The sequence below is a fragment of the Micropterus salmoides genome, unplaced genomic scaffold (assembly GCF_014851395.1).
Source record: "Micropterus salmoides isolate LMB-PRFRI ecotype aquatic unplaced genomic scaffold, ASM1485139v1 Ms_hic_scaffold_4, whole genome shotgun sequence".
NCBI lineage: Eukaryota > Metazoa > Chordata > Actinopteri > Centrarchiformes > Centrarchidae > Micropterus > Micropterus salmoides.
Window position 1 is genome coordinate 26,253,266 of NW_024043372.1, and position 24,569 is coordinate 26,277,834.

General features: G+C 40.4%; 1 protein-coding gene across 1 annotated transcript in view; it reads right to left on the bottom strand.

The window, feature by feature from the left end:
* cpne5b (copine Vb) overlaps window positions 1–24,569 on the bottom strand; it is a 146,560-nt gene that overhangs the window by 101,531 nt on the left and 20,460 nt on the right. The window contains exons 2-3 of the mRNA XM_038697958.1: window positions 15,183–15,223; window positions 14,778–14,824 (exon numbers count right to left, since the gene is read on the bottom strand). Coding sequence (XP_038553886.1) covers window positions 14,778–14,824; window positions 15,183–15,223 — 88 coding nt within the window. The remainder of the gene's footprint in view (window positions 1–14,777; window positions 14,825–15,182; window positions 15,224–24,569) is intronic.

A 24,569-nucleotide genomic window follows, 5' to 3' on the forward strand; every position in this document is an offset into this window, starting at 1 on the left:
ATAAACCAGACGTTGTCGTTGTCGTCGTTGTCCACTTTCTTCTTCTTCTTCTTCTTCTTCTTCTTCTTCTTCTTCTTCTTCTTCTTCCAGCACTTTGTCCATTTGGGCTACTGTAGAAAAATGGTGTCGCAACAATGGCGATTTACATGTAAGGGGACTTGCGGTGTATATAGATAGAAATGGCTCATTCTAAGGTAATAAAAACATAATGGTTCATTTTGTAAGGTCTTTATACACCACTGAAAACATATTTTAGCAACTTCATTGAAATTATGAACAACCATCTGACACACAGTGAACCTATGGCTTTTAGGGGCCAGTTGCCCTTTTTGCCAGGTCGGCAATCCATCTTTGATTGTAAAAACATAATTTCCACTGCATTTGTTGAGTGAATGTCTTTAACATGGCATTTAGTTTCATTTCAATTTCACAAAGAAAAATAGCACACCATTAGTGACTCTTAATGATTTCGGTTTCAATGTAACATTTGAGGCTTATATTCTTCGTAATTATCAGTCATTCATTTTTTTACAATCACTGGTGTCACGATCCTGTCTGCCATGTCATGTTTTGTACTTTTAGTCAGTTTTATTATCTGTTGTTTTGTTGGGTTTTGGGGTTCTGTCTTGTCTGTCGTCTAGTGTTTAGTAACCTTTGTCATGTCTGTTTCCCCAGTGATCCCTTTGCATGTCTGTCTCTGTTTTCCCCTGCTCTCTCTCTCTCTGCCTACCTGTGCCTCGTTAGCCTCATGTCTACCTGTGTTGCTCCCGCCCTGCTCGTTAGTCCCTGTGTGTGTATATATACCTGGTGTTTCTGTCTTGTCTTTGTCGGGTCATTGTATGCTGTCTCCCTGTGTTGCGTGTAGATGCTCTGTCGTGTGATGTTCTGTTTGCCTGCTTGTCGTGTCACCCTGTTTTCTGTGGATTTGGATTTCTGTTTGGATTACCTGTTTTGGATTTTGGACTCAGCCACTCTTTGTAAGTGTGCTTGCCTTTAGTTTGTTGTATTAAAACCCTTCTGAACTGTTCCTGCACCTCTCTACGTGTCCTGCATTTGGGTCCTGCAGCCTGCTGAACCCTGCCTACCACCACTTACCGTGACAACTGGATTATTAATACAATTCCCAGTAAGTGTAATGAGAGTATTGCTGTGTTGTGTCTCTTGCCTGCAGTTTGCAATAAATATGTAAAAGCTGATGCTTCATATCACACACAACTGTGTTTTATTGGAAAGCTGCCAAACTCTACAATTCCAGTCAATGTCAGAGAAGTAATTTGTGAGTAGGAGTCAATCTTGTTTTTCCCATAATGTGGACGGCAGGTACTGTAGGTGGATGTGTGAGTTAACCTTTTCACTCTATACAGTAAAAACAACAAATACAACACATTGTGGGCAATTAGGACAACACAACTGCTATAAAAAGCCGCACTTCAATATCGTTACACAATGTTGAACACCTCTCTGAACTCTGTTTTTTATGGTTGTATTTGTCTCAGTGTGAACCCACTGACTGAGGATCTAAATATAACACCAGTGGGGGAGAAAAGTAGAGATAAGGACACGGATGCTGAATCTGTGAACCCCTCAGACTTTCTAAGAGACCCTAAGGTGTTGATGAGGCTGTGAGCACATGTTCCTAAAGAGGCGGGTGATGGCAAAGATGAGGTCCATAATGTGATTTCCCTGCTGAGTGGAAGAGACAATACCGTGCTGCAGAGTTCATTAGACATTGCTGGCCTGCTGGAGCCAGCTAATGAGAATCTGGCAAGTCTCTGACCTGCACCCTCGACATAACACACACAGTACACAAACACCGCGCACATATGGCAAATTGAACTCTTCAGGCTTGCAACAGCTACTATAGAGACCTGTGGCGTCTGATACTGAAATCAGAGCAGGTCCCTAGAACACAGGAAAAATCACTTACACACATTAAGCGAGACCATGGTGTAAAATAAAGGCTCCAGCATAGGAGAGCGATAACAGGACATGAATCTGATCCTTCATTATGTTTGTGGTTCTTATGTACTTATGTGATTTTAGTATCTTCTTCCCTGGGGCACACACAAACAATGGCGGGGGGGGGGGGGGGGATTGTGAATGTCATGAAGTTCATTGGCCAACATGGATTTTTATTCTTCTTGTACCATGTTCAGCAAACAGTAACACAATGCTGAAACAATGAGTGTTGTGGGGTCTTGTGTTCTAGTAGTAAATGACAGTAGTGTTGGCCTGTGTGTTTCTGTTTTGGCCTTCAGTGAAAAGCACTGGGGTGTGTTTAAAATTACCAAAGATGGAGTAAGAAACACACAGAATTTTGAGAAGCCCCACAGGAATGACAGAGAGTTAAGGGTACTTTAGTTGTTGAGGGAGGAAAAGAGCCAAACAACCAGCTTACAAAAGCATCGCTTTCTTACACACGCGACAAGCACTGCGCAGGCTTCATGGGAAAACAAATCCTACAGTTTGTTAGACCTTCGAGTCGGCGCTGTGTCCACACTTACACTCTGGTACAGCTACTGTACATGTGGTAGCGTGTGATGTCACAGGCAAACAGGACAGCGGTTAAAAGATCAAAAAGGTCTGCGATGTTACATCTTCATTAAGATACTGTAAATTAGCACCATCCACTGTCTCACTTGCTCTTTCTCTACAGTGGAGAACACAAGATCAAAGAAAAAGCAGCTTTTCACCATTTTGGTGGTGAATACAGTGGTTATGCTTTAGATATATATATATATATATATATATATATATATATATATATATATGGAGGGGAGAATGGTGTGCTTCTTCTTTTAAGATACGTTTTTGGCATCTTGCCTTTATTTGACAGCCAACTACAGAAACGCATGTTTCCGTGAGTTGTTTAAAAACAGGTTTCTTTTCTTATCAAAGTGTATTTCTGAGAATGCTCGCTGTACTCCATGTTATAAATTGATTATAACATGACCAGGTGTCTTTTATACAGGTAATGAGCTGAGATTAGGAGCATACCCTTAAAGGGAGTGCTCCTAATCTCAGTTTGTTACCTCTATAAAAAGAAACCTGTCCACAGAAGCAATCACTAAATCAGATTCCAAACACTCCACCACGGCCAAGACCACAGAGCTGTCCAAGGATGTCAGGGACAAGATTGTAGACCTACACAAGGCTGGAATGGGCTACAAGACCATCGCCAAGCAGCTTGGTGAGAAGGTGACAACAGTTGGTGTGATTATTCGCAAATGGAAGAAACACAAAAGAACGGTCAGTCGCCCTCAGTCTGGGGCTCCATGCAAGATCTCACCTAGTGGAGTTGCTACACGGGAGGATCTTGTCAATGATCTCAAGGCAGCTGGGACCAAAGTCACAAAGACAACAATCGGTAACACACTACGCCATGAAGGACTGAAATCCTGCAGCGCCAGCAAGGTCCCCCTGCTCAAGAAAGCACATGTACAGGCCCGTCTGAAGTTTGCCAATGAACTGAATGATCTGAATGATTCAGATAAGTACTGGGTGAAAGTTTTGTGGTCAGATGAGACCAAATAAGAGCTCTTTGGCATCAACTGAACTCACTGTGTTTGGAGAAGGAGGGATGCTGCCTATGACCCCAAAAACACCATCCCGAACACCATCAAACATGGAGGTGGAAACATTATGCTTTGGGGGTGTTTTTCTGCAAAGGGCCAACTTAGCAGAAACAGGGACAACTTCCCCGCATCATAGGAAAGATTGACGGGGCCATGTACCGTCAAATCTTGGGTTCGAGCCTCCTTCACTCAGCCAGGGCATTGATAATGGGTTGTGGATGGATATTCCAGCATGGCAGACCCAAACCACAAGGCAAGGCAACAAAGGAATGGCTCAAGAAGAAGCACTTTAAGTTGTGGAGTGGCCTAGCCAGTCTCCAGACCTTAATCCCGTAGAAAATCTGTGGAGGGAGCTGAAGGTCTGAGTTGCCAAATGTCAGCCTTCGAGGCTTAATGACTTGGAGAAGATCTGAGTGGGACAACATCCCTCCTGAGAAGTGTGCAAACCTGGTGGCCAACTACAAAAAATGTCTGACCACCTTTTGCCACCATATACTAAGTCATGTTTTGCAGAGGGTCAAATACTTATTTCACTCATTTGAATGCTAATTATTTATTAACATTTTTGCATTTTTCTGATTTTTTTTTGCTGTTGTTCTGACTCTCACTGCTCAAATAAACCTACCAATAAAATTATAGAGTGATAAATTCTTTTTCAGTGGGCAAACGTACAAACTCAGCAGGGGATCAAAAAAAAAAAAATTCCCTCACTGTATATTCTGATATAATATGAATTGATCAACAAATGAAGCATTAAACATGAAAACGGACAGAGTTAACATGTCACATAGCACAATCATGTTGTCCAACTATCCGCATATGAGACTGAGACCAGTTTTCTTTACTGCAACCGAGTGACATAACAGCTTTCACACTTCACTAAATGTACTGAACTCTCGTTGAAAAAGGCCTCTGGACCTGCAAAAATCCCTCCAATAAGCCTAAGCATAAAATCACCCTAAAAGTATTTCCCCCCCATTCGTCATCTGATCAAGACCTTCACAAAGAGCGCCAGCTGCATTAACACGACAGACATTAAGGCTTGCACAACAGGAGGTGGAAATCATCATCAAATGTGACCCAAGCCTGACCCCCATGCCAGAGGGTCCTGTCATAAATTGTTATTTAAAAGTCTGTGGTGAGTCACCTGTTTGGCTTTGCTTGTTCTGTCTGAGGTTTGAGAGTGTTCAGTCTCACACAGCGTCACCTGGAGCCGCAACAACCGCTTCTTACCGGTATGATCATGGATGTGATGGTTTACCTCCGTGAGGAACTGACTGCTCAAAATGTTCCTATTTTTAGTACAAAATCTGTGAACGTGACAGAACAAAGTATAATTTGATTTGAAAAGGAACTAAAGCGAAATGCTCGTTACATTAATTATGTTTCACGTGCTTGATGGGATTAACACAATCAGTGGTTGTTAAACTAGAAAAAACAAAGGGCCCGTTGTGAGAAGTGCAAAAGAGAGCTTTATGATGGGAAGATCTTTACATATGCGTACGCCTGTGCTTTAAGTATATACACATATGTATACACATTTTCTCACAAACACACGCAAACAACACAGTCCCCCGCAGTCCCTCAGCTACGTTTGAATGAAAGCCCACACAGCCATCTGCTTTGAGCGGGTAAACACATGAGCAGGAGATGAGGGTCATCTGACTGTGTAAATACACATGAATTCCACTAAATTATGATCCATCATCCATCCACAGTGGTCTGAAAAAACGGTTTGCATCATGGGATGCGTGATAATGTCAAATATGGGGGCTGACAACAAAGACAACGACAGTCGTCTGTTTTGGGAATGTGTGCATAAGCCTGCACAGGAATATGTTTTAAGCACTTTGTAGCTCAGCTTTCCAAGGCATACGGCCGGTGATATTCTATATTTTCCAATGGTGGACAGTAATTAAGTACATTGAAGTACAAATTTGAGGTATTTATACTTTACTTGAGTATTATCTTTTCATGCCGATTTCTATATCTACTCCACTACATCTTGGAGGGAGATATTGTACTTTTTACTTCACTACATTTATCTGACAGCTTTAATTAGATTTTTACACACAAAACATATAAAGAGTGAATATGTTTTGTTGTAAATTAAATTAAGTACATCTGACACGATTATTAGATTGGCATTGAAATTATCTGGCAACAACTTTGATGGTTTAATATATTTTCTTTTTTTTTCAATTAACTTTTTATTGATTCCATTCAGCATTGTCCCATTAGCATTTAACATCTCATACATATGTTTTCCATGTATACAGAACATGCAAATACTTCACATCAGGGATCAAAAACATAATAGAGAAAAATGAACAATTAAACACATAATTCAGTACACTACAGATGAGTACACTTTTCCCTACCATCCACATTTTTCATTCCCGTCTTATAAAGACCTTTCTCTCCTGATGAAGGTAATATAATGCTGAACACAATCTTGTGAATGTTTAACATTTAAAATTTGTACCAAGAACCAAGGGGGTCCATAAGATACATTGCTTTTGTCAGATAAAGTCTGTACTCAAAGGTGTTACAAAATCAACCCAGTTATTCCATAAATTCTTAAATTGATCTGATTCTAACTGAAAAAGTCAACTAAAAATATTATGCATCACTTTAACCCAATGCTCCATTTTAGGTACCTCCGTTTTCAGCCACTTCCTGGTGATGGCTTTTTTACCCGCCACTAACTGAATAAATGTTTATCCCCTGAATTTGTTATTCTCTGGTTCCCTTTTCCAAAGTACAAAACAACAAATGTAAATGGAAGTTCCACTTTCAAAATTTTCTCCATGCTTTTCTTTTTCTTTTTCAATAAGGTATAATAGAGGGGCATTACCAAAATATATGGAAATGATTGTCATTATTTTCTCCACATAGTCTCCAACATCTTGTACCCTGATATTTCTGTTGTGCTGGTGTGTAATAAAATATCTCACTATGTTCTGCCAACCATATTCTCTCCATGAGAGGGTGTATGTTGTCTTCCATTGTTGTTCATTGATCTCTTCCCATTCCTCCTCAGAGAACATCCGTCCCTCTTCCTTCTTCCACTTTTCTTTTATATATCATGTATTATGGCCTTTTAAATTTTCCACTTCTTTATACAATTTTGAGATTAATTTCTTGCCCAGGTCTGATTCATATGCTTAAATAAATAATTTAATTATCCTTGACTCTACCTCATCTAAACTAGACTTTTTTCTAGTTTTCTCCATATAATGCCACTTCTGTAAATATCTGTACAAATCCTGATTTTTTTCTTGAAAACTTTTAATTTTCTTCTTCTGAAAGAGCTCCCAAAATATTGTTGGTCCCCCGTCCCATCTACTGAAGCCTCTATCTAATGTATTAGGTGTAAAATCTGAATCATGTACAATCCAACACAGTAACCTACTCTGCTCTGTAAGGCTATTCTTTGATACAATATCAAGGCAAATATTAAGGGATAAACCCAACCATGGATTTAGCTCCTCATTAAGATGTTTTCTCAGTTTTTTATCATTTATTATGGCCTGTATTGGAATAGTGGATGTGTGGCCTTCAATGTCTTTCCATCTCGCCCTGTAGGCAGGATTACACAAGGTCCACATAGTTTTAAGTCTATACCTTTTATATCTTCATTTTGTTTTATCCATTGGCTCAGGGGTTCCAAATAAATCGCAAAGAGGAGAGGACTAATTGATCCGCCTTGATCTTGATCCTAGCTGTGGGTTTATTATAAAGAGAGTTTTGACAAATATTTCATGAAAACCAAAGCATTCCATCACCATATACAAGAAATCCCACCTGACAGAGTCAAATGCCTTTTTCTGCATCAAATCCCACTATTATTGCTTCTAATCTTTTTTTGTTGATGCGCCAAATATTGTCCTGTGTCTGTTTTATATATCCAGTCTGGTGTTGATGAATTTTATCTGCCAGAAGTTTCTAAACGTCTGACTAGGATGGCAGTGAATAGTCTGTAGTCTTGGTTAAGAACATTCCAATTTGTCCTTTCCTTCTTTTGGAATGACCGAAATGAAGGCTTCCCTCCAAGAGTTTGGGATTTCTCCCTTTTTTAGCACCCAGTTAAATGCATTCTTTAGCAGGGGGATCAATGGTTCCCGAAGCACTTTGTAAAACTCAGATGTGGATCCATGCGTGCCTGGAGCCTTGTTTGTCTTCAGCTTTGAAATTGCTGAGTTGATTTCTTCTGTCGAGATTTCCTTGGTCAGAGGTGAGTTATGCAGTGTTGGGCAAGCTACTTGGAAACTGCAGTGAGCTAAGCTACAGCTACTCTACAATAAATGAAGCTTCGCTACTCAGAAGCTTCAATAGTTAGGTCATATAAATACACACACACACACACACACACACACACACAGTAGGCTATAGGCCTAGTTTATATTGAACTAACTTCATTCCACAGTAGCAATAGAAGAAAGACTAAAAACCTGCTCCAAACAGTGTGTGTGTGTGCGAGAGACAGAGCTAAATCAGACACACAGGAACTATCCTACTTATTGTCATATCATTACAGCTAAATGTATTTCCTCATGCAACAAACGGAGAACCATTGTTGCTTGTATAAACTAACTTCATTATCACATTATTAATTAATTATATATTTTTTATTGTTTATATGTGAATTTGTGCTCTGGCAACATTGCAACCTAAACAACCTAAACATCCATCAGATTGCCACTACATATCAAAGTTTCCTCCTCACTAGAGGAAGAGCTGTCCAGGCTGGACCCTGATCCTTCTCACAAGAGGTGTTACAGTAACTGTCACAATAGAAAGTAAGCTCAATTGCGCGTGTCTTTATTCCCCTGCAGCAAATTCACAGACATCAGCCCAAGGATCGGTGCATGATGTCACGTCACACGGAAGCGCTTCTGCCGGCTGCACATACAGGTCCGTGTGTGGCGGTGGCGTCACTCACTGATCCTTCAGAAACGCTTGGGAAAATGTAGCGTGTGTGGAAGCTACGGCACTACTCGGCCAATAAAAGAGCTTCGTTACTGAAAAGCTATTTGATTCAGAATATAGCGACGCTACCACCAAGCTACTGAGAAATGTACACTGCTCAAAAAAATAAAGGGAACACTAAAATAACACATCCTAGATCAGAATGAAAGAAATAATCTCATTAAATACTCCTTTCTTTACATAGTTGAATGTACTGTCAACAAAATCACACAAAAATTATCAATGGAAATCAAATTTATCAATCCATGGAGGTCTGGATTTGGAGTCACCCTCAAAATCAAAGTGGAAAACCACACTACAGGCCGATCCAACTTTGATGTAATGTCCTCAAAACAAGTCAAATTAGGCTCAGTAGTGTGTGTGGCCTCCACCTGCCTGCATGACCTCCCTACAATGCCTGGGCGTGCTCCTGATGAGGTGGTGGATGGTCTCCTGAGGGATATCCTCCCAGACCTGGACTAAAGCATCCGCCAACTCCTAGAGAGTCTGTGGTGCAACGTGGCGTTGGTGGATGGAACGAGACATGATGTCCCAGATGTGCTCAATTGGATTCAGGTCTGGGGAACGGGCGGGCCAGTCCATAGCATCAATGCCTTCCTCTTGCAGGAACTGCTGATACACTCCAGCCACATGAGGTCTAGCATTGTGTTGCATTAGGAGGAACCCAGGGCCAACCGCACCTCTCAGTCTGTTTCTGACCATTTGAGCAGACACATGCACATTTGTGGCCTGCTGGACGTCATTTTGCAGGGCTCTGGCAGTGCTCCTCCTGCTCCTCCTTGCACAAAGGCGGAGAAGCTTGTCCTGCTGCTGGGTTGTTGCCCTCCTACGGCCTCCTCCACGTCTCCTGATGTACTGGCCTGTCTCCTGGCAGCGCTTCCATGCCCTGGACACTACGCTGACAGACACAGCAAACCTTCTTGCCACAGCTCGCATTGATGTGCCATCCTGGATGAGCTCTCATGCTACCACTAGAGTGAAAGCACCGCCAGCATTCAAAAGTGACCAAAACATCAGCCAGGAAGCATAGGAACTGAGAAGTGGTCTGTGGTCACCACCTGCAGAATCACTCCTTTATTGGGGGTGTCTTGCTAATTGCCTATAATTTCCACCTGTTGTCTATTCCATTTGCACAACAGCATGTGAAATTGATTGTCAATCAGTGTTGCTTCCTAAGTTTGATTTGGAGTCACACTCAAAATCAGTTTGATTTCATAGGAGTGTGACTGATTTGGAGTTACATTGTGTTGTTTAAGTGTTCCCTTTATTTTTTTGAGCAGTGTAGTTAAACTAGTAACGGCACTACTTGTAGCGACGCTACTGCCCAACACTGGAGTTATGGTCACGCTTGGCAAGTTTAAAGTGGTGGTATTATGCTTTTTGGCTTTTTCCCTCTCCTTTATGAGTTAGGCATCTTTTTTTGTGCATGTAACAGGTTTGCAAAGTGAAAAGGCTTGAAGTCCAGCCCATAGGGAGTTCCCATCTCCCACAGAAAGCTCTGCTCTGAACTGCTTGAAAACTGCTCGTTTGTAGTCCAGCCCTTCACTTCCTTTACTTGTGACATCACAGTGAAAACGCGTCATAAAGCTTGCCAAGCGGCTAGTGGGGTCAGGCACACCCTCAAACAAAGCTAGTCTGAGCAGAGGCCCTTTGGCTCGACTCGCCTGTTTGGTTTTCCATAATAAGAAATGTTGTACCTGTACCTCCAGGTACTTGTTTTCGTATCACCTCACCTCTGTGGAGGTTCCAAGCCAGCTGAGGGATACTAAAATGTAACGTGAAAACACGACAGACTGCTGATTGGTCAGAGAGAATCACTATTCACTGCATCATCATTGCGTGCGCCAGACAGAGGCCAGCCACAGAAAGTTTTATATTTTACACATTTCGTATGTAATTTCATCACTAAATCCACTTCTGAGAAGTTTTGAGGTGAGAAATCAGCTGTGTAGATTTCGGACAGTTTTACGAGAAGTGATGGCGGAACAAAAATGTGCTTGAATATTTTCGGAGTTGAGGAGCTCCGCAAGTGGCTGCGGAGGATGCCTGTGCCAACCCGCGGGAGGAGCTTGTGAGGCCGGCCAGCTGCCCGCTCACAGAGCCCCCTGCTCCCGCCGTCACACAGACCGCTGCAGCAACAACAGCAGAGGAAAACACAACTGGAAGGTTTTCATACCGCTTATCTGTCTTTACATTCTGAGTAATGTTGAAACGTTTTAACTTAAAAAAGAGAAAGATGTGTGGATCGCTGGTGTGTGTGTCGCATTGAACATTACGTCATGGCAGTTGTGTGTGGCGTCGCTATGATGACAAGCTATGTACTATCTCTGGGTACTACCTGCAATGGAAAACAGAGCAGGGCCGAGGAGAGTCGAGTCTATCGATTTGCACTATGGTAGCATTTTTCAGCAAGGCAGCATAGATCGTCAGAACACCAGCAACAGTTCAACATTTAGTCCTAAAAGACGATGCAACTCCGACTCTGTTTGGGCCTGGAAATTCACAATCACAACCTGTAAGTATGCTTTATTGGTTGTGAATTATATTTAAAATAAACATGGCAATGTGACTTCACAGACTGTTCAAGTGCGGAGTTGTTGTAAAAGTTGGCTAACACAGCAAAGTTATAGCTAAAATGCTAATGTTACACCTGATGTGAAAGCTACTGAGCAAACGTTCAAATTGTTTAGCCAATTTTTGATTTTTGTAGTGGTTTATGGTAAGATGCGGAACAATGATGTTGTGTGGTTGTGGACTTGAGTAACTTATACCATCTGCTAGGTTACGGTCACAGTCTGAAGCGGCTTTGATTTGGATCACACGCCCCTCTCTGCTTCTGATTGGCTAGTAGTCCTTACCTGGGAACGTTTTTCGTCAAATTAGTAGGCTAAATGGATACCTAATTTTATAAATATTAGTAATTGCCATTTGCTTTTTTAACCCATAGGCACGCAGCTTTGAAGATTTACTTCCTGCTTCGTAATACCTCTGTTTCAGGTACATCAGCTTTTTTTTATATCTCCTGCGATAGGATGTCATTTATCTCTGTTTTAACCCTTTTGATTTCTTGGTTTAATTTCTCAGCCACTTTATGTATGTGTTGTTTTTCTAGTTTCTTAAGCTCTGATTCTAGATTTTTAAGTCTATCCTGTTTTTGCCTTTTCAAATACGCTGATTTAGCTATTAGTTTCCCTCTAATTACCACTTTACACACATCCCACAGCACTGATGAGACACCAATGTCTGAATTTCTTTAATATATTCCTCCCTCATTTGTCCTTTTAGAACATTTATGTTTAGCCTCCACAGTGTTGCTTTTGTTTCTCTTGACATAGCCAAAGTCATATATACTGGACTATGGTCTGATAGGTCTCTTATTCCAATTTCACATTTTTCAATCCTGTAACTGTATTTCTTATACATAACTCTGCCAATAGCCCTCTGAACTTTTTGCTAATTGTGGACTTCTGTATCCCACTAGCCGAACAGTCGAGTTGTGGGTTTAGTCAGAGATTTAGGTGTACTCCCCAAATCAGAATGCCTTCCCCCTCTGATATCATCAAGTCAAACATTTGCCTGTAAAATATCCAGTCTGACCCTGGGATTGCATATACATTTAGAATAGTGACTAATTCTCCCCTCTAACCTCCCCTTAATTAATATTTACCTTCCCTGTTTATCTTATGTTTCCAAAAGTTTTTCAAAAATAATTTTCCCTGACATTGCAATGGCCACTCCTCTCCTATTACCTGTTCTATTAGATGAAGAAAATACTTGATTAAATCCATTTCTTTTAAGCTTTTTATGCTCCCTCTCTGACAGGTGGGTCTCCTGCAGCAGAGCTACCCCCACCCCTTCTTTCTTTATTTTACCTAGTATCTTGGACCTTTTAATTGGGTTGAGTATCCCATTCACATTATATGATTCTATCTTTAATAATTTTTTCTGGGTTGTCATATTCACTGATCTTCCTCCTCCTACCTCCTACCTCCACCTCCTACCCCTTAGGCTCCAAAATTGGCAAACTGCCCTAAACATTAAAGATCCAAACACAAAACCAATCACTGATGAACTAGTGATTAACCAGAAAACTTCCTTGCGTGGGGTCTTCGTTTTAACCCTAGCTGCGTCCTGAGGACAAGTCCGCTCTGAGGGATATGCCCTTCCTCCTAGGGGAAGTGGGCATTCCAAGTACACAGAAGCTGTTCAATGCCTGTCCTTAAATCCAAGTCCATTTTTTTGCCCGGCTGGCCTACCAACTTAGGTCCTTGATCTTCTCTGGTCCACTCTCCGTAGGTTTCACCACTGTCACCTGTAGCCCTCTCCTGCCATGTCCTTGGTTGCCTCTTCAGCCGTATTGTACACGGAGATTTCTCCCTTGTAGAACACCCGTAATTTTGCCAGGAATGGTGTTTGGAAGCGTATTTTCTTCTCCCTCAAAACTTTCTTTGCCGCCGTATACTCCTTACGCTTTCTCAATATCTCCGGAGCGTAGTCATGATCCAAAAATCTCTTCTTCCCCTCGTGCACAAAGCCTCTTATCTGCCATGCTATCTTTATTATCTCTTCTTTGTTTCTGAAACTCATGAATCTTAACACAATGGTGGGGAATCCGGAAGGGGGCGTGATACTAGCACCCGGTGGGCTCTCTGGATCTGGAGGTGACGTGATGGAGTTTACTACAGCTCAGGAGATCATCAATAAATCATCAATCATCGAGCGTTGTCTTCCGCTCCCTCCTTCACCACATGAATCCTGATGTTTTCTCTCCTAGAGCGTCCGTCCTGATCCACCAGTCTGTTTTCAAACCGTTTCTCTCAGCATTATCGCTCCTGTTATTTGCCACTCTGATGTCTTCCTCAATTTCGTTTAGAATATCTGAGTTTCGCGCCGAAAATCTTACAGTTCATGAAGTACCGTCTCCGGGCTTGCCATGCTTTGAGTGACCAAATCTGTTAGCTCTGATGCTAACGTATCTTAATCATCGCTTCCACTGGCGCTTCCACTCGGGTTTTTGAGACTTTCTTCCTAATTTTTCTCTCGGCATAGTCATCACTATTTCTAATTTGTATTTAACCTGTATGCCAGTTGCCTATTAACAAGTGAATAGGAGCTCACTTTTATGCTGCTGCCATAATGGAGGCGCACTGGAAGTCCCGGTTTAATACATTTCCATGTAAAAACATTTTATGGTTCCACCTTCACAAATCTGTAGATTTGCTGCTTTATCTTTTCATTATTTTGATTATTAATTTTGAGCTTTGTACTGTTGGTTAGGCAAAGCAAACATTGTGAAGGTGTCACTTTGGGCTCTTGATAATTGTGACGGCATATGGAGACGATATATGGTGAAAATAATCAGCAGATTAATCCATAATGAAAATAATCATTACTTGCACTCTGATACAAAATAGTCAAAAATGAGCTCCCCCCCAAATCCTGCTTTTACATTATTGCATGAGTAATAATAATAATCTAATAGTCTAAATAGTAACAGTCACAGGACATTTTTCTTTAAACTTTTCTGATTATACTTACATACTTTTACTTTTGTAACATTTTCAATGACTTTAACTTGTAGCAAAGTTTTTTACAGTGTGGTATTAGTACTTTTACTTAAGTAATGGATCTGAATAATTCATTCACTCCATCACTGATATTTCCGTCAACTAATCCCATGAAAAGACCAAAACCAACAATGCATCAGTCCATCTCTCAATGCTTTCCGACGTCCCTACTCTGTCTTTGGCTCTTGACCCCAAGCCTAATTGGTTCCTTAAAAAGACGTAACCAAACAAGGCAGAGTAAGAGCTGGCTTAATGCCTCCCCAGTGTGTTGTGTAGTCCACAAAGTGTCAACATATTGATCATTACATTGTGAAGGTTTTTCTTTGTTGGCTGAAGCTTCCAATTAGAGAATATTTCCCTGGCATTTTCAGACAACTGATGGCTGAACAGCTTTAATGAAGTGTTAAAGCCAACTACTGCATGCTCACAGTGAAAAGAAAAACAGGAGAACGGAAATGTCTTAACTAGAGCCTCACCCTTATCACTCTGCACAAACACAAACACAAGGTGAGCACAGCAAGAACTTAATTGGACAAAAAACCTTTCTTGTTTTTTATGTGTGTGTGTGTGTGTGTGTGTGTGTGTGTGTGTGTGTGTGTGTGTGTGTGTGTGTGTGTGTGTGTGCGTGCGCGCACGTACTCACCTCTCTCCACTGTTTGGTTTCAACACCTTGCGTATAGAGCACGCACACTGTGAAAAGGTGCAGGATAGGGACAGAGAGAGGTGAAATATTGTGAAAGGATGGGGAAATGAGAGGCACAAAGAGGGAAAAGGAGAGAGACAATCAGAGAAATGCAGGCGGATTCCAAATGGGAAATCAATGTGAGGGTTTTAGCTCCAGTACAGTGAACAAACAGCCATGGCACTCTGAGCAAAACAAAGATTTCCCAAACCACAGGGCAACATATCAACAAAGACATCGACCAGAAGAGAAGGAGACCAAGACAAAAAGAAAATGGAGCAGGACTCAAACAAAAAAAAAATTGAATTCCTGCACGGGGATTATGGAAGATTACAGACATACATTCAGTCGCTACAGCATACTCACATGGATCTGACTTGGAGAATGTGTCTTTATCCAGCAGATTTCTAGAAAATAAGAAGAGAGAAAAAAAAACATTTTTTACCTCTTGTTCATGCTGACATGAGATTTTTTACCACCACACTTAGCATCAAAGGCACACAAAAGCTTGCAAAGAGCTGCACAGTAGTAGGTGGCAATGTAACTTTAGGTTAAAGAGGAAGAAAAACGATGGCCCTCTGCATTAATTTTAATTAATTTAATTAAATTCAATTAATAGTGGCTCCTGTTCTCCTCAGCTTCTGATCATTTGCTCAAGTTACGAGTAGCCTTTTTGAGTGATTCCAAAACAAGGTACTAAAATACTTTCACACTACTAGTAAGTCTATGGTTATCCAAGGAAGGGTATAATCAACGGCAACTGGAAGATACCTGAAGATGTATCTTCCACCAGTCCAGTTGCCCTTGATCTTAACCTTCCTTGAATTTCACACCAGTGACCTCTAATTTAGCAGTCCTCCACACCCGCACACAAGTGTTTTCAGTCATTCTGACCTTGCGGAGGTGGAAGATGGGTGGAGCTATGATATACAACAAGTCCTTCAAATTAAAAGACTAATTATATCGTTTGTCCATGTGTCTCTGCAACGACACATTCGATGCATTGTCTGATCTCACGCCCGTTTCGACAGGACAACATGTGGCAATGCTGTGGTTAAGGTTTGGTTAGGTTTAGGCACATAAACGACTTGACTTGGACTGAGGAAATAATCGTCATAAGGTGTCATTTGTCCCGCCCTAGCAGCTAACAGGCGAGTCAGAGAGATGTCAGTCAAGCACAGTCTGAACATGCCCACACAGTCCTGAGTAGGGATGCAACAATTACAGATTTTGTTGGTACAATTATTGTCAGAGAAATAATCACTGTTTCACAATTATTATGCATTAATTAATTTCACAACACTAGTAATGACTTAAGTTGATTTTTAACATTTAATTACATGTTGCTTGACGCAGCAACAAACCAAGCCATTGAAAATAACGGGCCTCATAGCGCAGCGGGGCTGACGTTGCGGTGGGTCTGAAAGGTTACACCTGCTTTGTTTGTTTACGTTGCACTGAAAGCTCGACTCTCACCGCTACGGCATCGATTGTAAGTGACAAGTTTATATTTAATTCCCTACCACCTTGCTACATTATTTAATATAATGTATTAGGCCTACCTTTACTCAGGCGTGCAAAGCTAGGTGGTGGTACTGCAGGTGCTGCATCAAGTTAAATGTAATTATTCTCTCCTTTAGCAGGAACCTTTTAATGGTAAGTTTTTGAACAGGTGATCCGTCATCTTCAGTAATGCCCTGGTCAGACTTGGTGTACCCGAAGTGCTACCACACTGCCGACTTCAGCCGTTTCTTTGGTGGAAATAAAGCTTCAAACTTTGGTCTCTCTGCCATAGTTTAGCCAGTGTGCGGTAGCCTCTAAGCACAATACTTAAGCTGATGCATCGCTCCTGTAACTTTGTTTTCGTTTTCTGCAAGTTGCCACAGTTTCGTTCCGTGCAACATAAACACTCGGTGTATCGGAGCCTTTACGATAAATTAACCATGACGTATTAAAGCGTGGTTAATAGTGAAATCCGGTAATCGCTGCATCCCTAGTCCTGAGTAGAGGTCTATTCAGACAAGATGATCGTACCCTATCCCTTTATATTGTCCAGGCTAACTAAAATACAGTATTATGATGACTACCCAACCCCATTTTCAAAATGTTCTAATCATTATACCCATTTGGTTCTAGGTTTAATCAATTACTCTATGTGCTACCTAAAGGTAGATTTACTGCGTGGCTGGAGATGACAGCATGGATTAGGTTCTGTATGACTAAGAGATAAGGGAGGTCTGTGAATCATTTTACATTTACAGTCTCTTGCATGTGCAAGTCTGATCTTTGCACAAACACGCATACTCATTTACACATTCACAGACCACAAAATCAGTTGGCAAGCAGGCCCATCGGCCCGAAAATTGTTGGGTTTTGTATCTCATACAATAGCTGCCTGATTACCGGCACATCTGTGTGTTTACTGGATCTCTTTCTCTGACCTCCAAACACCCAACACGCCTCCCTCATTGTGATGGCATTCAGTGTGTAACCTCACACTTTCCATATTAAAGTAAAATAGTTGCAGGGTAACAAACCTTTGTTGAATTTGACTATCTATTGAACTTGGTTGTCCTGTGGATTTTAGAGGCAATATTGTTTATTATGCCGATTAGCCTAAATTGTAATTAGTTCCATTAATTCCCAGACTAATGGTATTTATTAGCAGCTGGAAACTATGACAGCTAATGTCAGGAGTCATAATTTCAGTAGGTGACCTATCACAGATCACATTTTAAAGGAATCCTCTGAACATGATTTGATTAGTGCCTGCAGCACTGATCCACAGCAAAGGTTGAAGACAGAAAATTATAGGCTTTTGGGATGTGATGAGAAAGACCAAAAAGGTCATTGTCAAGGGTCTCTTTCAAACTGTGTGCCACCAAATTTAGACCTTCTCTAAATCATACATGAAAGGAATGAATGGACAAGACAATTAGCTTAACCATATTATACCCCTAAGTACATATTCTAGTACATCCCTAGTACATATCTCTGTCTCTCTGTTGTGGAAGAAATCTGATGTTTCTCTGTTTAAAACTGATAGTAATCAGGAATTCATGCATTGTGTGAAGAATCACAACTTTCTCTCCAGTTTTCATATCGGCTATAGAGGTTTTGATCTTTAATTGAAAGACCATTAGTGTCAAAACATCTCTCTCATTACATTGTGTTTGTTTTATGTGTCTTACATGCCCAGAGATACATTGTAGTTGTGGATCAGAGATGTATATGAGTCTTTTATCTGATAAAACACTGAACATTTAGATTGACTGACGTTGAGGTGTGAATTGTGTGCTGGAAGGCTGGAATATGCTTTCCTTGGCTGCATTAGGAGACATTCCCATAACTGTTTCTGTTAAACTTCTCTCTCAAACTTCAAGCCATGCCTTCCTTCTGGATTCCACACTTAGATGAAGGCTCCAACTAAAATCCACAACATCTATTATCTATCTATCCATCTAACATATAACGTTATAGGGTTCACATACGTTTTCCTGCGTCTGTATATATTTTAATGCACTCTTCTCTTTTTTTGACTTTCTTGGTCATTTCCTAAAACCTTATTTTAATGCATTTTCTATAAATCTATCTCTCCCTCTCTCTAACTTAATCTCTCCACCTCCACCCGTGTTTCGGGTGTCCGCGGTACACCTCCATCATGCTTGCTTGACCTTTTCGTAATGCCTGCCAGTAAACACTATTACCTTTTCTGTTTTCTTTTGCTCACTCAGTTACTACAGTGACATGAGAGCCCTCACTCGATGCCAAAGCCTGCTGGCTTGATTCTTGTTTCTGTTTCTGTTCTTGTTTCATTTTCCTCTACAGTTTCTGTTGTCATAAATCTTCAGCTGGGTTCTTTCATCAGCCTCAATCTATTTTGATCTTTTTTCTCTGCTTCTGAATTTCTTCCCCCCTCCCTTTTATAGCTTTCAAAAGCAAGTTGAGTAGACAATTACTGTTAAAAAAAGGAAACATGAAATTCTGAAATCTTATGTTTTTCAACTTGAGTTCAAAATGGCAAAGACGATACTTGCTGATGTTCTGTGATTGTCAAAGTGCTTGCTATTGAAGCAGCATGTTAAATTCAAGCAGCAGAGTCCAAGGTTCCAGGAAAAAGTGCCTTTCATTACAGTTTGATCTAAACTGAAAAGAAAAATGGATTTGGCACTACTAAAGTAAGATAATTATATAAGCAACTCAGACAGACACTGACTATAAAGGTAATTTCATCCTTATCAGAAATATTGCACTGCCTTAACTCCAGTAGAAGAAAGAGAGTTTGGAAAACATCTTGCTGTTTTCGGTTTATCATGCTTGTATGCTAAATCTCTCAAGAATGTATTGTTTCTAATAAATGGATGCTTAGTTCGCTTCAATTTTTTCGGTCTACTACATATTCAGTTACATTTGGATTGTTTCCATCCACCAACCCACCCTAACAGCCCTCTAAGGGTACATTAGCACACAATGTGGTGTAGTAGTCCCGGTTTCTCTCTGCACCATTATTACATATGTATATTTCAGTGTGGGTCCTCAAGTAAATGCTCTAGGACATTAAATATTGTAAACTGCCGTACAGTATCATGATGTTTTCAAACTATCAGACCAATGAGTGAATGATTGTCAGTGTGGTGTAAAGATCCAGTGTGAACCAACCAAAATCACAGCAGTCTTTGTTAACTCAAGGATCCAGACATACTGACAAAAGACACACACAAATATGTGTTAATAATTTGTCCAAAACCTTGTAACCATCTGGGGCTCCTCCCAGCACAAGGGCTAACATAAGCTACTGTAACTGAATCCCCAATGAAACAGCAGAAATTTGAATATCTAAAACCAGTCTGACCTAAAACAGTGAATATTGAACTTGTTGGTCCGTTTCTGCAACATGTGGAAGTATGCAGTTGTTTGCCAACACTTTAGCACAACGGTAAGCGAGGTAACCAATCCAAAACCAATGCAATGTCTTTTTGACAAATTCCGCAAAAATCTCCTCTCCTCCAATAGTCGGTTCTGTGCGTTTTTACACAGGACTGGCTCTTCACTTGGCATGCTCCAGCCACACACTGGAACACTATTCCAGTCGTGTGTCAAGTAACTCGCCCACGGACATTTATCTTTCTTTCTAGTTGGCCAAGACACACTGTTGTTGCGAAATTAACTATAGCAGCAGGAGAGTTGTGAGTTTTGCTGTTTGGAGCTGCCGTGCTGGCTCTGGGACCGTCTCCTCCTCTCTGCATATTAGCTTTACAGCAGCAGCTGTAGTGACAGTTTGCTAACCCACAACTTAAGTTTAACGATAGTTACAATACTTGCTGTGTCGTTGTTCACACTATATTGTGGTACTTGTCATGATGTTGGATTTCTCCAGAATCGCTTACTCTACCTTTAAAGTTTTTTCAGCTAAGTAATTTAATTTGCTCAAAGGCCGGCAGGAATTAGCTTGGTAATTCTGAAGAATTACAGAGATTTGGAGTGGAATACTCAGTGTTGGATAGTAACGGATTACAAGTAACGGTGTTACGTAATCAGGATACAATAAATTATATAATATAAATTAATTGTATTCCGTTACAGTACAGTGCGCACCACACTTTGGGAAGCGCTGCTTTACACTACCTTCCCTCACAACGTGGGCAAGAAGGATGTGTTCACCTTCAACCACACCGTACCCAGTTTTTGCAAATGGATATCCAAATAGACGTCTCGGACCCATGCTATCCCTCACTACTTGCGACGACCCCTGGTCACTTATAAAATATTATATAACTGGAAGTTTGATACCAGAAAAAGAAATGTTAATTTGAATGCATGCTCTTATCAGAAGTATTCTGTCTTTGTACTGTTTCATTGTTATAGACATTACTGTTGAGTTTGAGTGTATCATTGAGCAGTTGTATAACACTGCAAATTACAAACTTTCTCCAGAAATCAGTGGACATGTAAACTACATTTGCTCTTTTCCTTTATAAAGAGATAGCTTGTGAGGCAGTGTAGGAGGTTGCTATTTTTCACACTTCATCTAAAAATGATACATTCATCCAAATAAATATAGTGTAGGAGTCTGCCTGACCTTTCATGTATTCTATTTTTGTATTAAGAGCTGTGAGCTGAGTCCATCAGATCATGTTTAAATCCCTATAGCCTGAAAAGAAACCAGCACCAATGTGTGTAAAAGTTGGCACTGAGTGCCTTTACATTTTTATTTTCTGTCTATAGAACAGTCATATAAGAGCACATAGATACATCTCAAAGCATTTTTCACTGTATAGAAGCCTACTGGAAAACCAATGTCTATGTCTGTGAATATTTGACTAATTTGCAAGTTCTCTCATACAATGTTTTATTGAAAAATGACCACCTGCAGCTTTCATGACACTTCCTGCAAGATCCAGTATAACTAAAGTACCCATAGGAAGATTATAGGTGCTATAGGAGGCATTATTATTTTCCTATTCTTTCAGTACAAGAGAAATATCATCAATGAAGTATTTTTGTACTAAACATTGGAAACTAAAATGTGTATTTTAACATCATTCTCGACCCTGTAGTGCACTGGTTAGTTTTTGCAGTGGGTGCCTTGCTCTTGTTGTATTTTTCTGTCATAACTTTGTAGGGACCTTTTGAGTGTGTGTGTAGACATATATTTCTCTTGTTGTTGGGACATAAATCTGTTTATACAGTCACATTGTTGTTGAAATGGCAAGTCCCTATAATGTAAATCATTAAATTTTAGGGTAAAGACTTGTGTAAGGTTAGGTTTATCTTAAGTTAGGGTAAGGGTTAGGGTAAGTCTCCAGGAAATTAATGTGAGTCAATGTAATGTCCTCAGAAGTGATGTAAACATGAGTGTGTGTATGTGTGTATGCGCAGACATTATCGCCCAAGTATGCAAGATTCCAATTATTTTAATAATCCCTCCTATTCGCTCTCTCTTTCCTAATTTAGTTCAAGTTTTTTTCCTGCAGACTGGTCCAAAATAAATCAGCCCACATGTCATCCACCATCTTTGTCATTTCCACCTCCTGTTTATCTGTCAGCTGTGCATTAACTCTCTAATAGTCTCTACATTATCTCTTATGTTAAACCTAGCCTCAAATTGCTTTCATCCCTGTGCCACTGCTCCATTTCCCAACATTCACTCAGTCAATGCATATATTTATAGATGTGACCAGCAGCCGTTTTAAATCACTCTATTGCAGTCAACAATTACATGCCAGAGGTCACAGGTTCAAATCTCCAAAAATTGCAGATGGTGTAATTGTGTTAGAAAAACATCTCTTCACTCTTGATTAATAAAGTGTTACATCGATGTGATTTTTTTGGAAGCATAGAAGCAAGACAATGTTGATGTACTCTAGTGGTTCAATCACTCTTGCAGTGATATGAACACATTTCAGTAACTTTTTTTCAGAACTGATAGATGTTATTGATCTCATCTTTTTATTCGAAATTGTCTTTTATAGTCGTAGTGTGAAGATGGCCAGCAAATCCCACATAGAGTACACACAGTATATCTCAAATCTCCTACATTATGATGGAAAGCAAACTGGGTCTGCCACTTGATAAACAATGTTGCTCTGTATAACAATTGTTACACTCTGAATTAAACATAGTATAACCTCTTCATGTGCTGATGGAGTTCATCCTCTTTTGTTTTAGCTTGAGGCAGAAATTGTGTTATATACCAATTGTTCCCATCTTTCCAGAAAGATAATTGGTAGGGAAGATGGTTTTTTATACATTGGTTCCAATAACCTAAACGTGATTTTCTGTAGAGAGAGAGAGAGAGAGAGACATGAGCAGTCTATCGCACAACGGTAATGAGCTTAAAATCCAGTGTTTTCTATGAAGGATCCAGGTTTATGCGCCCATAGAACAAAAAGTTCTAAATTTGTGATCGCATCCTTTTGCGAACAGTGTGGTTGTTGAATTTTGTTTTATATTATGTAGCTTATTTTGTGTGTGTGCACCCTCTTGATTGGTTCATTTCATGCATTTAATTTTATCAATGACACATACTGCATATGTTAGATGTTGCAAAGATCATATTGATGTTTTGCATCATTAGAGAAAAGCTAGGCCTATCTATCTCTAAGATTAAGTTTTATATATATATTACCACAACAACATAATGAGATGCACTTTGTCCATTAGCAAACAATGCAATGAAACCTATATAATTACAGCTTAATTACACATAATTGTAACTGCAACAAAACCACAGTAAAAAGGCCAACAGAATATACTTTTTCTTATTTAATATGAAGGTGTCATTTTTGTCTGCTATTGAATAATTAAAAGCATTTGGGACCATTAAATTATTAAAGCTCCTACTTTCTGACAAGTACATTTTAAAACCTGTGCTCTGGATATCAGACAAAACTAATTTCTTGTCAGCTCACTTCATCTGAAGTGCATGATAACTGCACTATGGAAACAGTAGCTCAGCTCGGCACAACACCGGTTAAGCTGGGGCTCCGTCTCTTCAGCAAGTGTTCCTCTTCTGCCGCTACCCACATTAAACCAGGGTTAGGGTCATAATTTTGGATTTATTCACGCACTTTTATATAAAACATTTATTAAAACCTTTTATCTTTGTACATGTTTATTTACAGCATTATATTTTAAAATTTATATTGTAATAGGCAGCATATTAACTTATTGGGAGAAAACTGGTAGGTCTATGTAAAATCAGATGTTGAGCACCCCCTTATCGCAAAAATGGTATCATCCTCATTTCACTGTGAAGCTTCAACTGTGAGATTCACAGTCGAATCAGGCTCCGCCCATCAAATCCTCAGCTATTAGGGGTCAGCCCTGCATACTACGTGTGAACACATGAAATGCCAACACCAAATCTGAAAGGTACTTCCTGTCTGGGGATATTTATCCTTCCTAGACCTACAGAGAATCACTAATGGCGCTTTTCCATTACCAGTACCAGCTCAACTCGCCTCGCCTCGACTCTACTCGACTCGACTGGTGTGGCCGTGCTCCGTTTTCCATTGCAGTTATTACCCAGACATAGCACCCCTCAGTGTAGCTGGTTGTCATAGTGACGCCATACACAAGTGCCGCGACATAATGTTCAATGCTGCACACACACCAGGAACCCACGCACAGCTGTCTCTTGATTTAAGTTAAAATGTTTCAACCTTACTCAGAATGTAAAGACAGATAAGCGTATGAAAACCTTCCAGCTATGTTTTCCTCTGCGATTGTTGCTGCAGCGGTCTGTGTGACGGCGGGAGCAGAGGGCTCTGTGAGCGGGCAGCTGGCCGGCCTCACACGCTCCTCCCGCAGGTTGGCACAGGCATCCCCCGCAGCCACTTGTGGAGCTCCTCAACTCCAAAAACTTTCAAGCACATTTTTGTTCCGCCATCACTTTTTGTAAAACTGGCAATATTTGAAGTCTGCACAGTTGATTTCTCACCTCAAAACTTCTCAGAAGTGGATTTAGTGATGAAATTATATATGAAAAGTGTAAAATATAAAACTTTCTGTGGCTGGCCTCTGTCTGGCGCGCGCAATGATGATGCAGTGAATAGTGACGATTCTCTCTGACCAATCAGTAGTCTGCTGTGTTTTCACGTCACATTTTAGTATCGCCTCAGCTCACTTGGAGGTGATACAAAAAAAAGTACCTGGAAGCAGGTACATGTACAACTTTTCTACAATTGAAAACCAAACAAAGGCGAGTAGAGTCGAGGCGAGTCGAGCTGGTACAGTGCAGTGGAAAAGGGG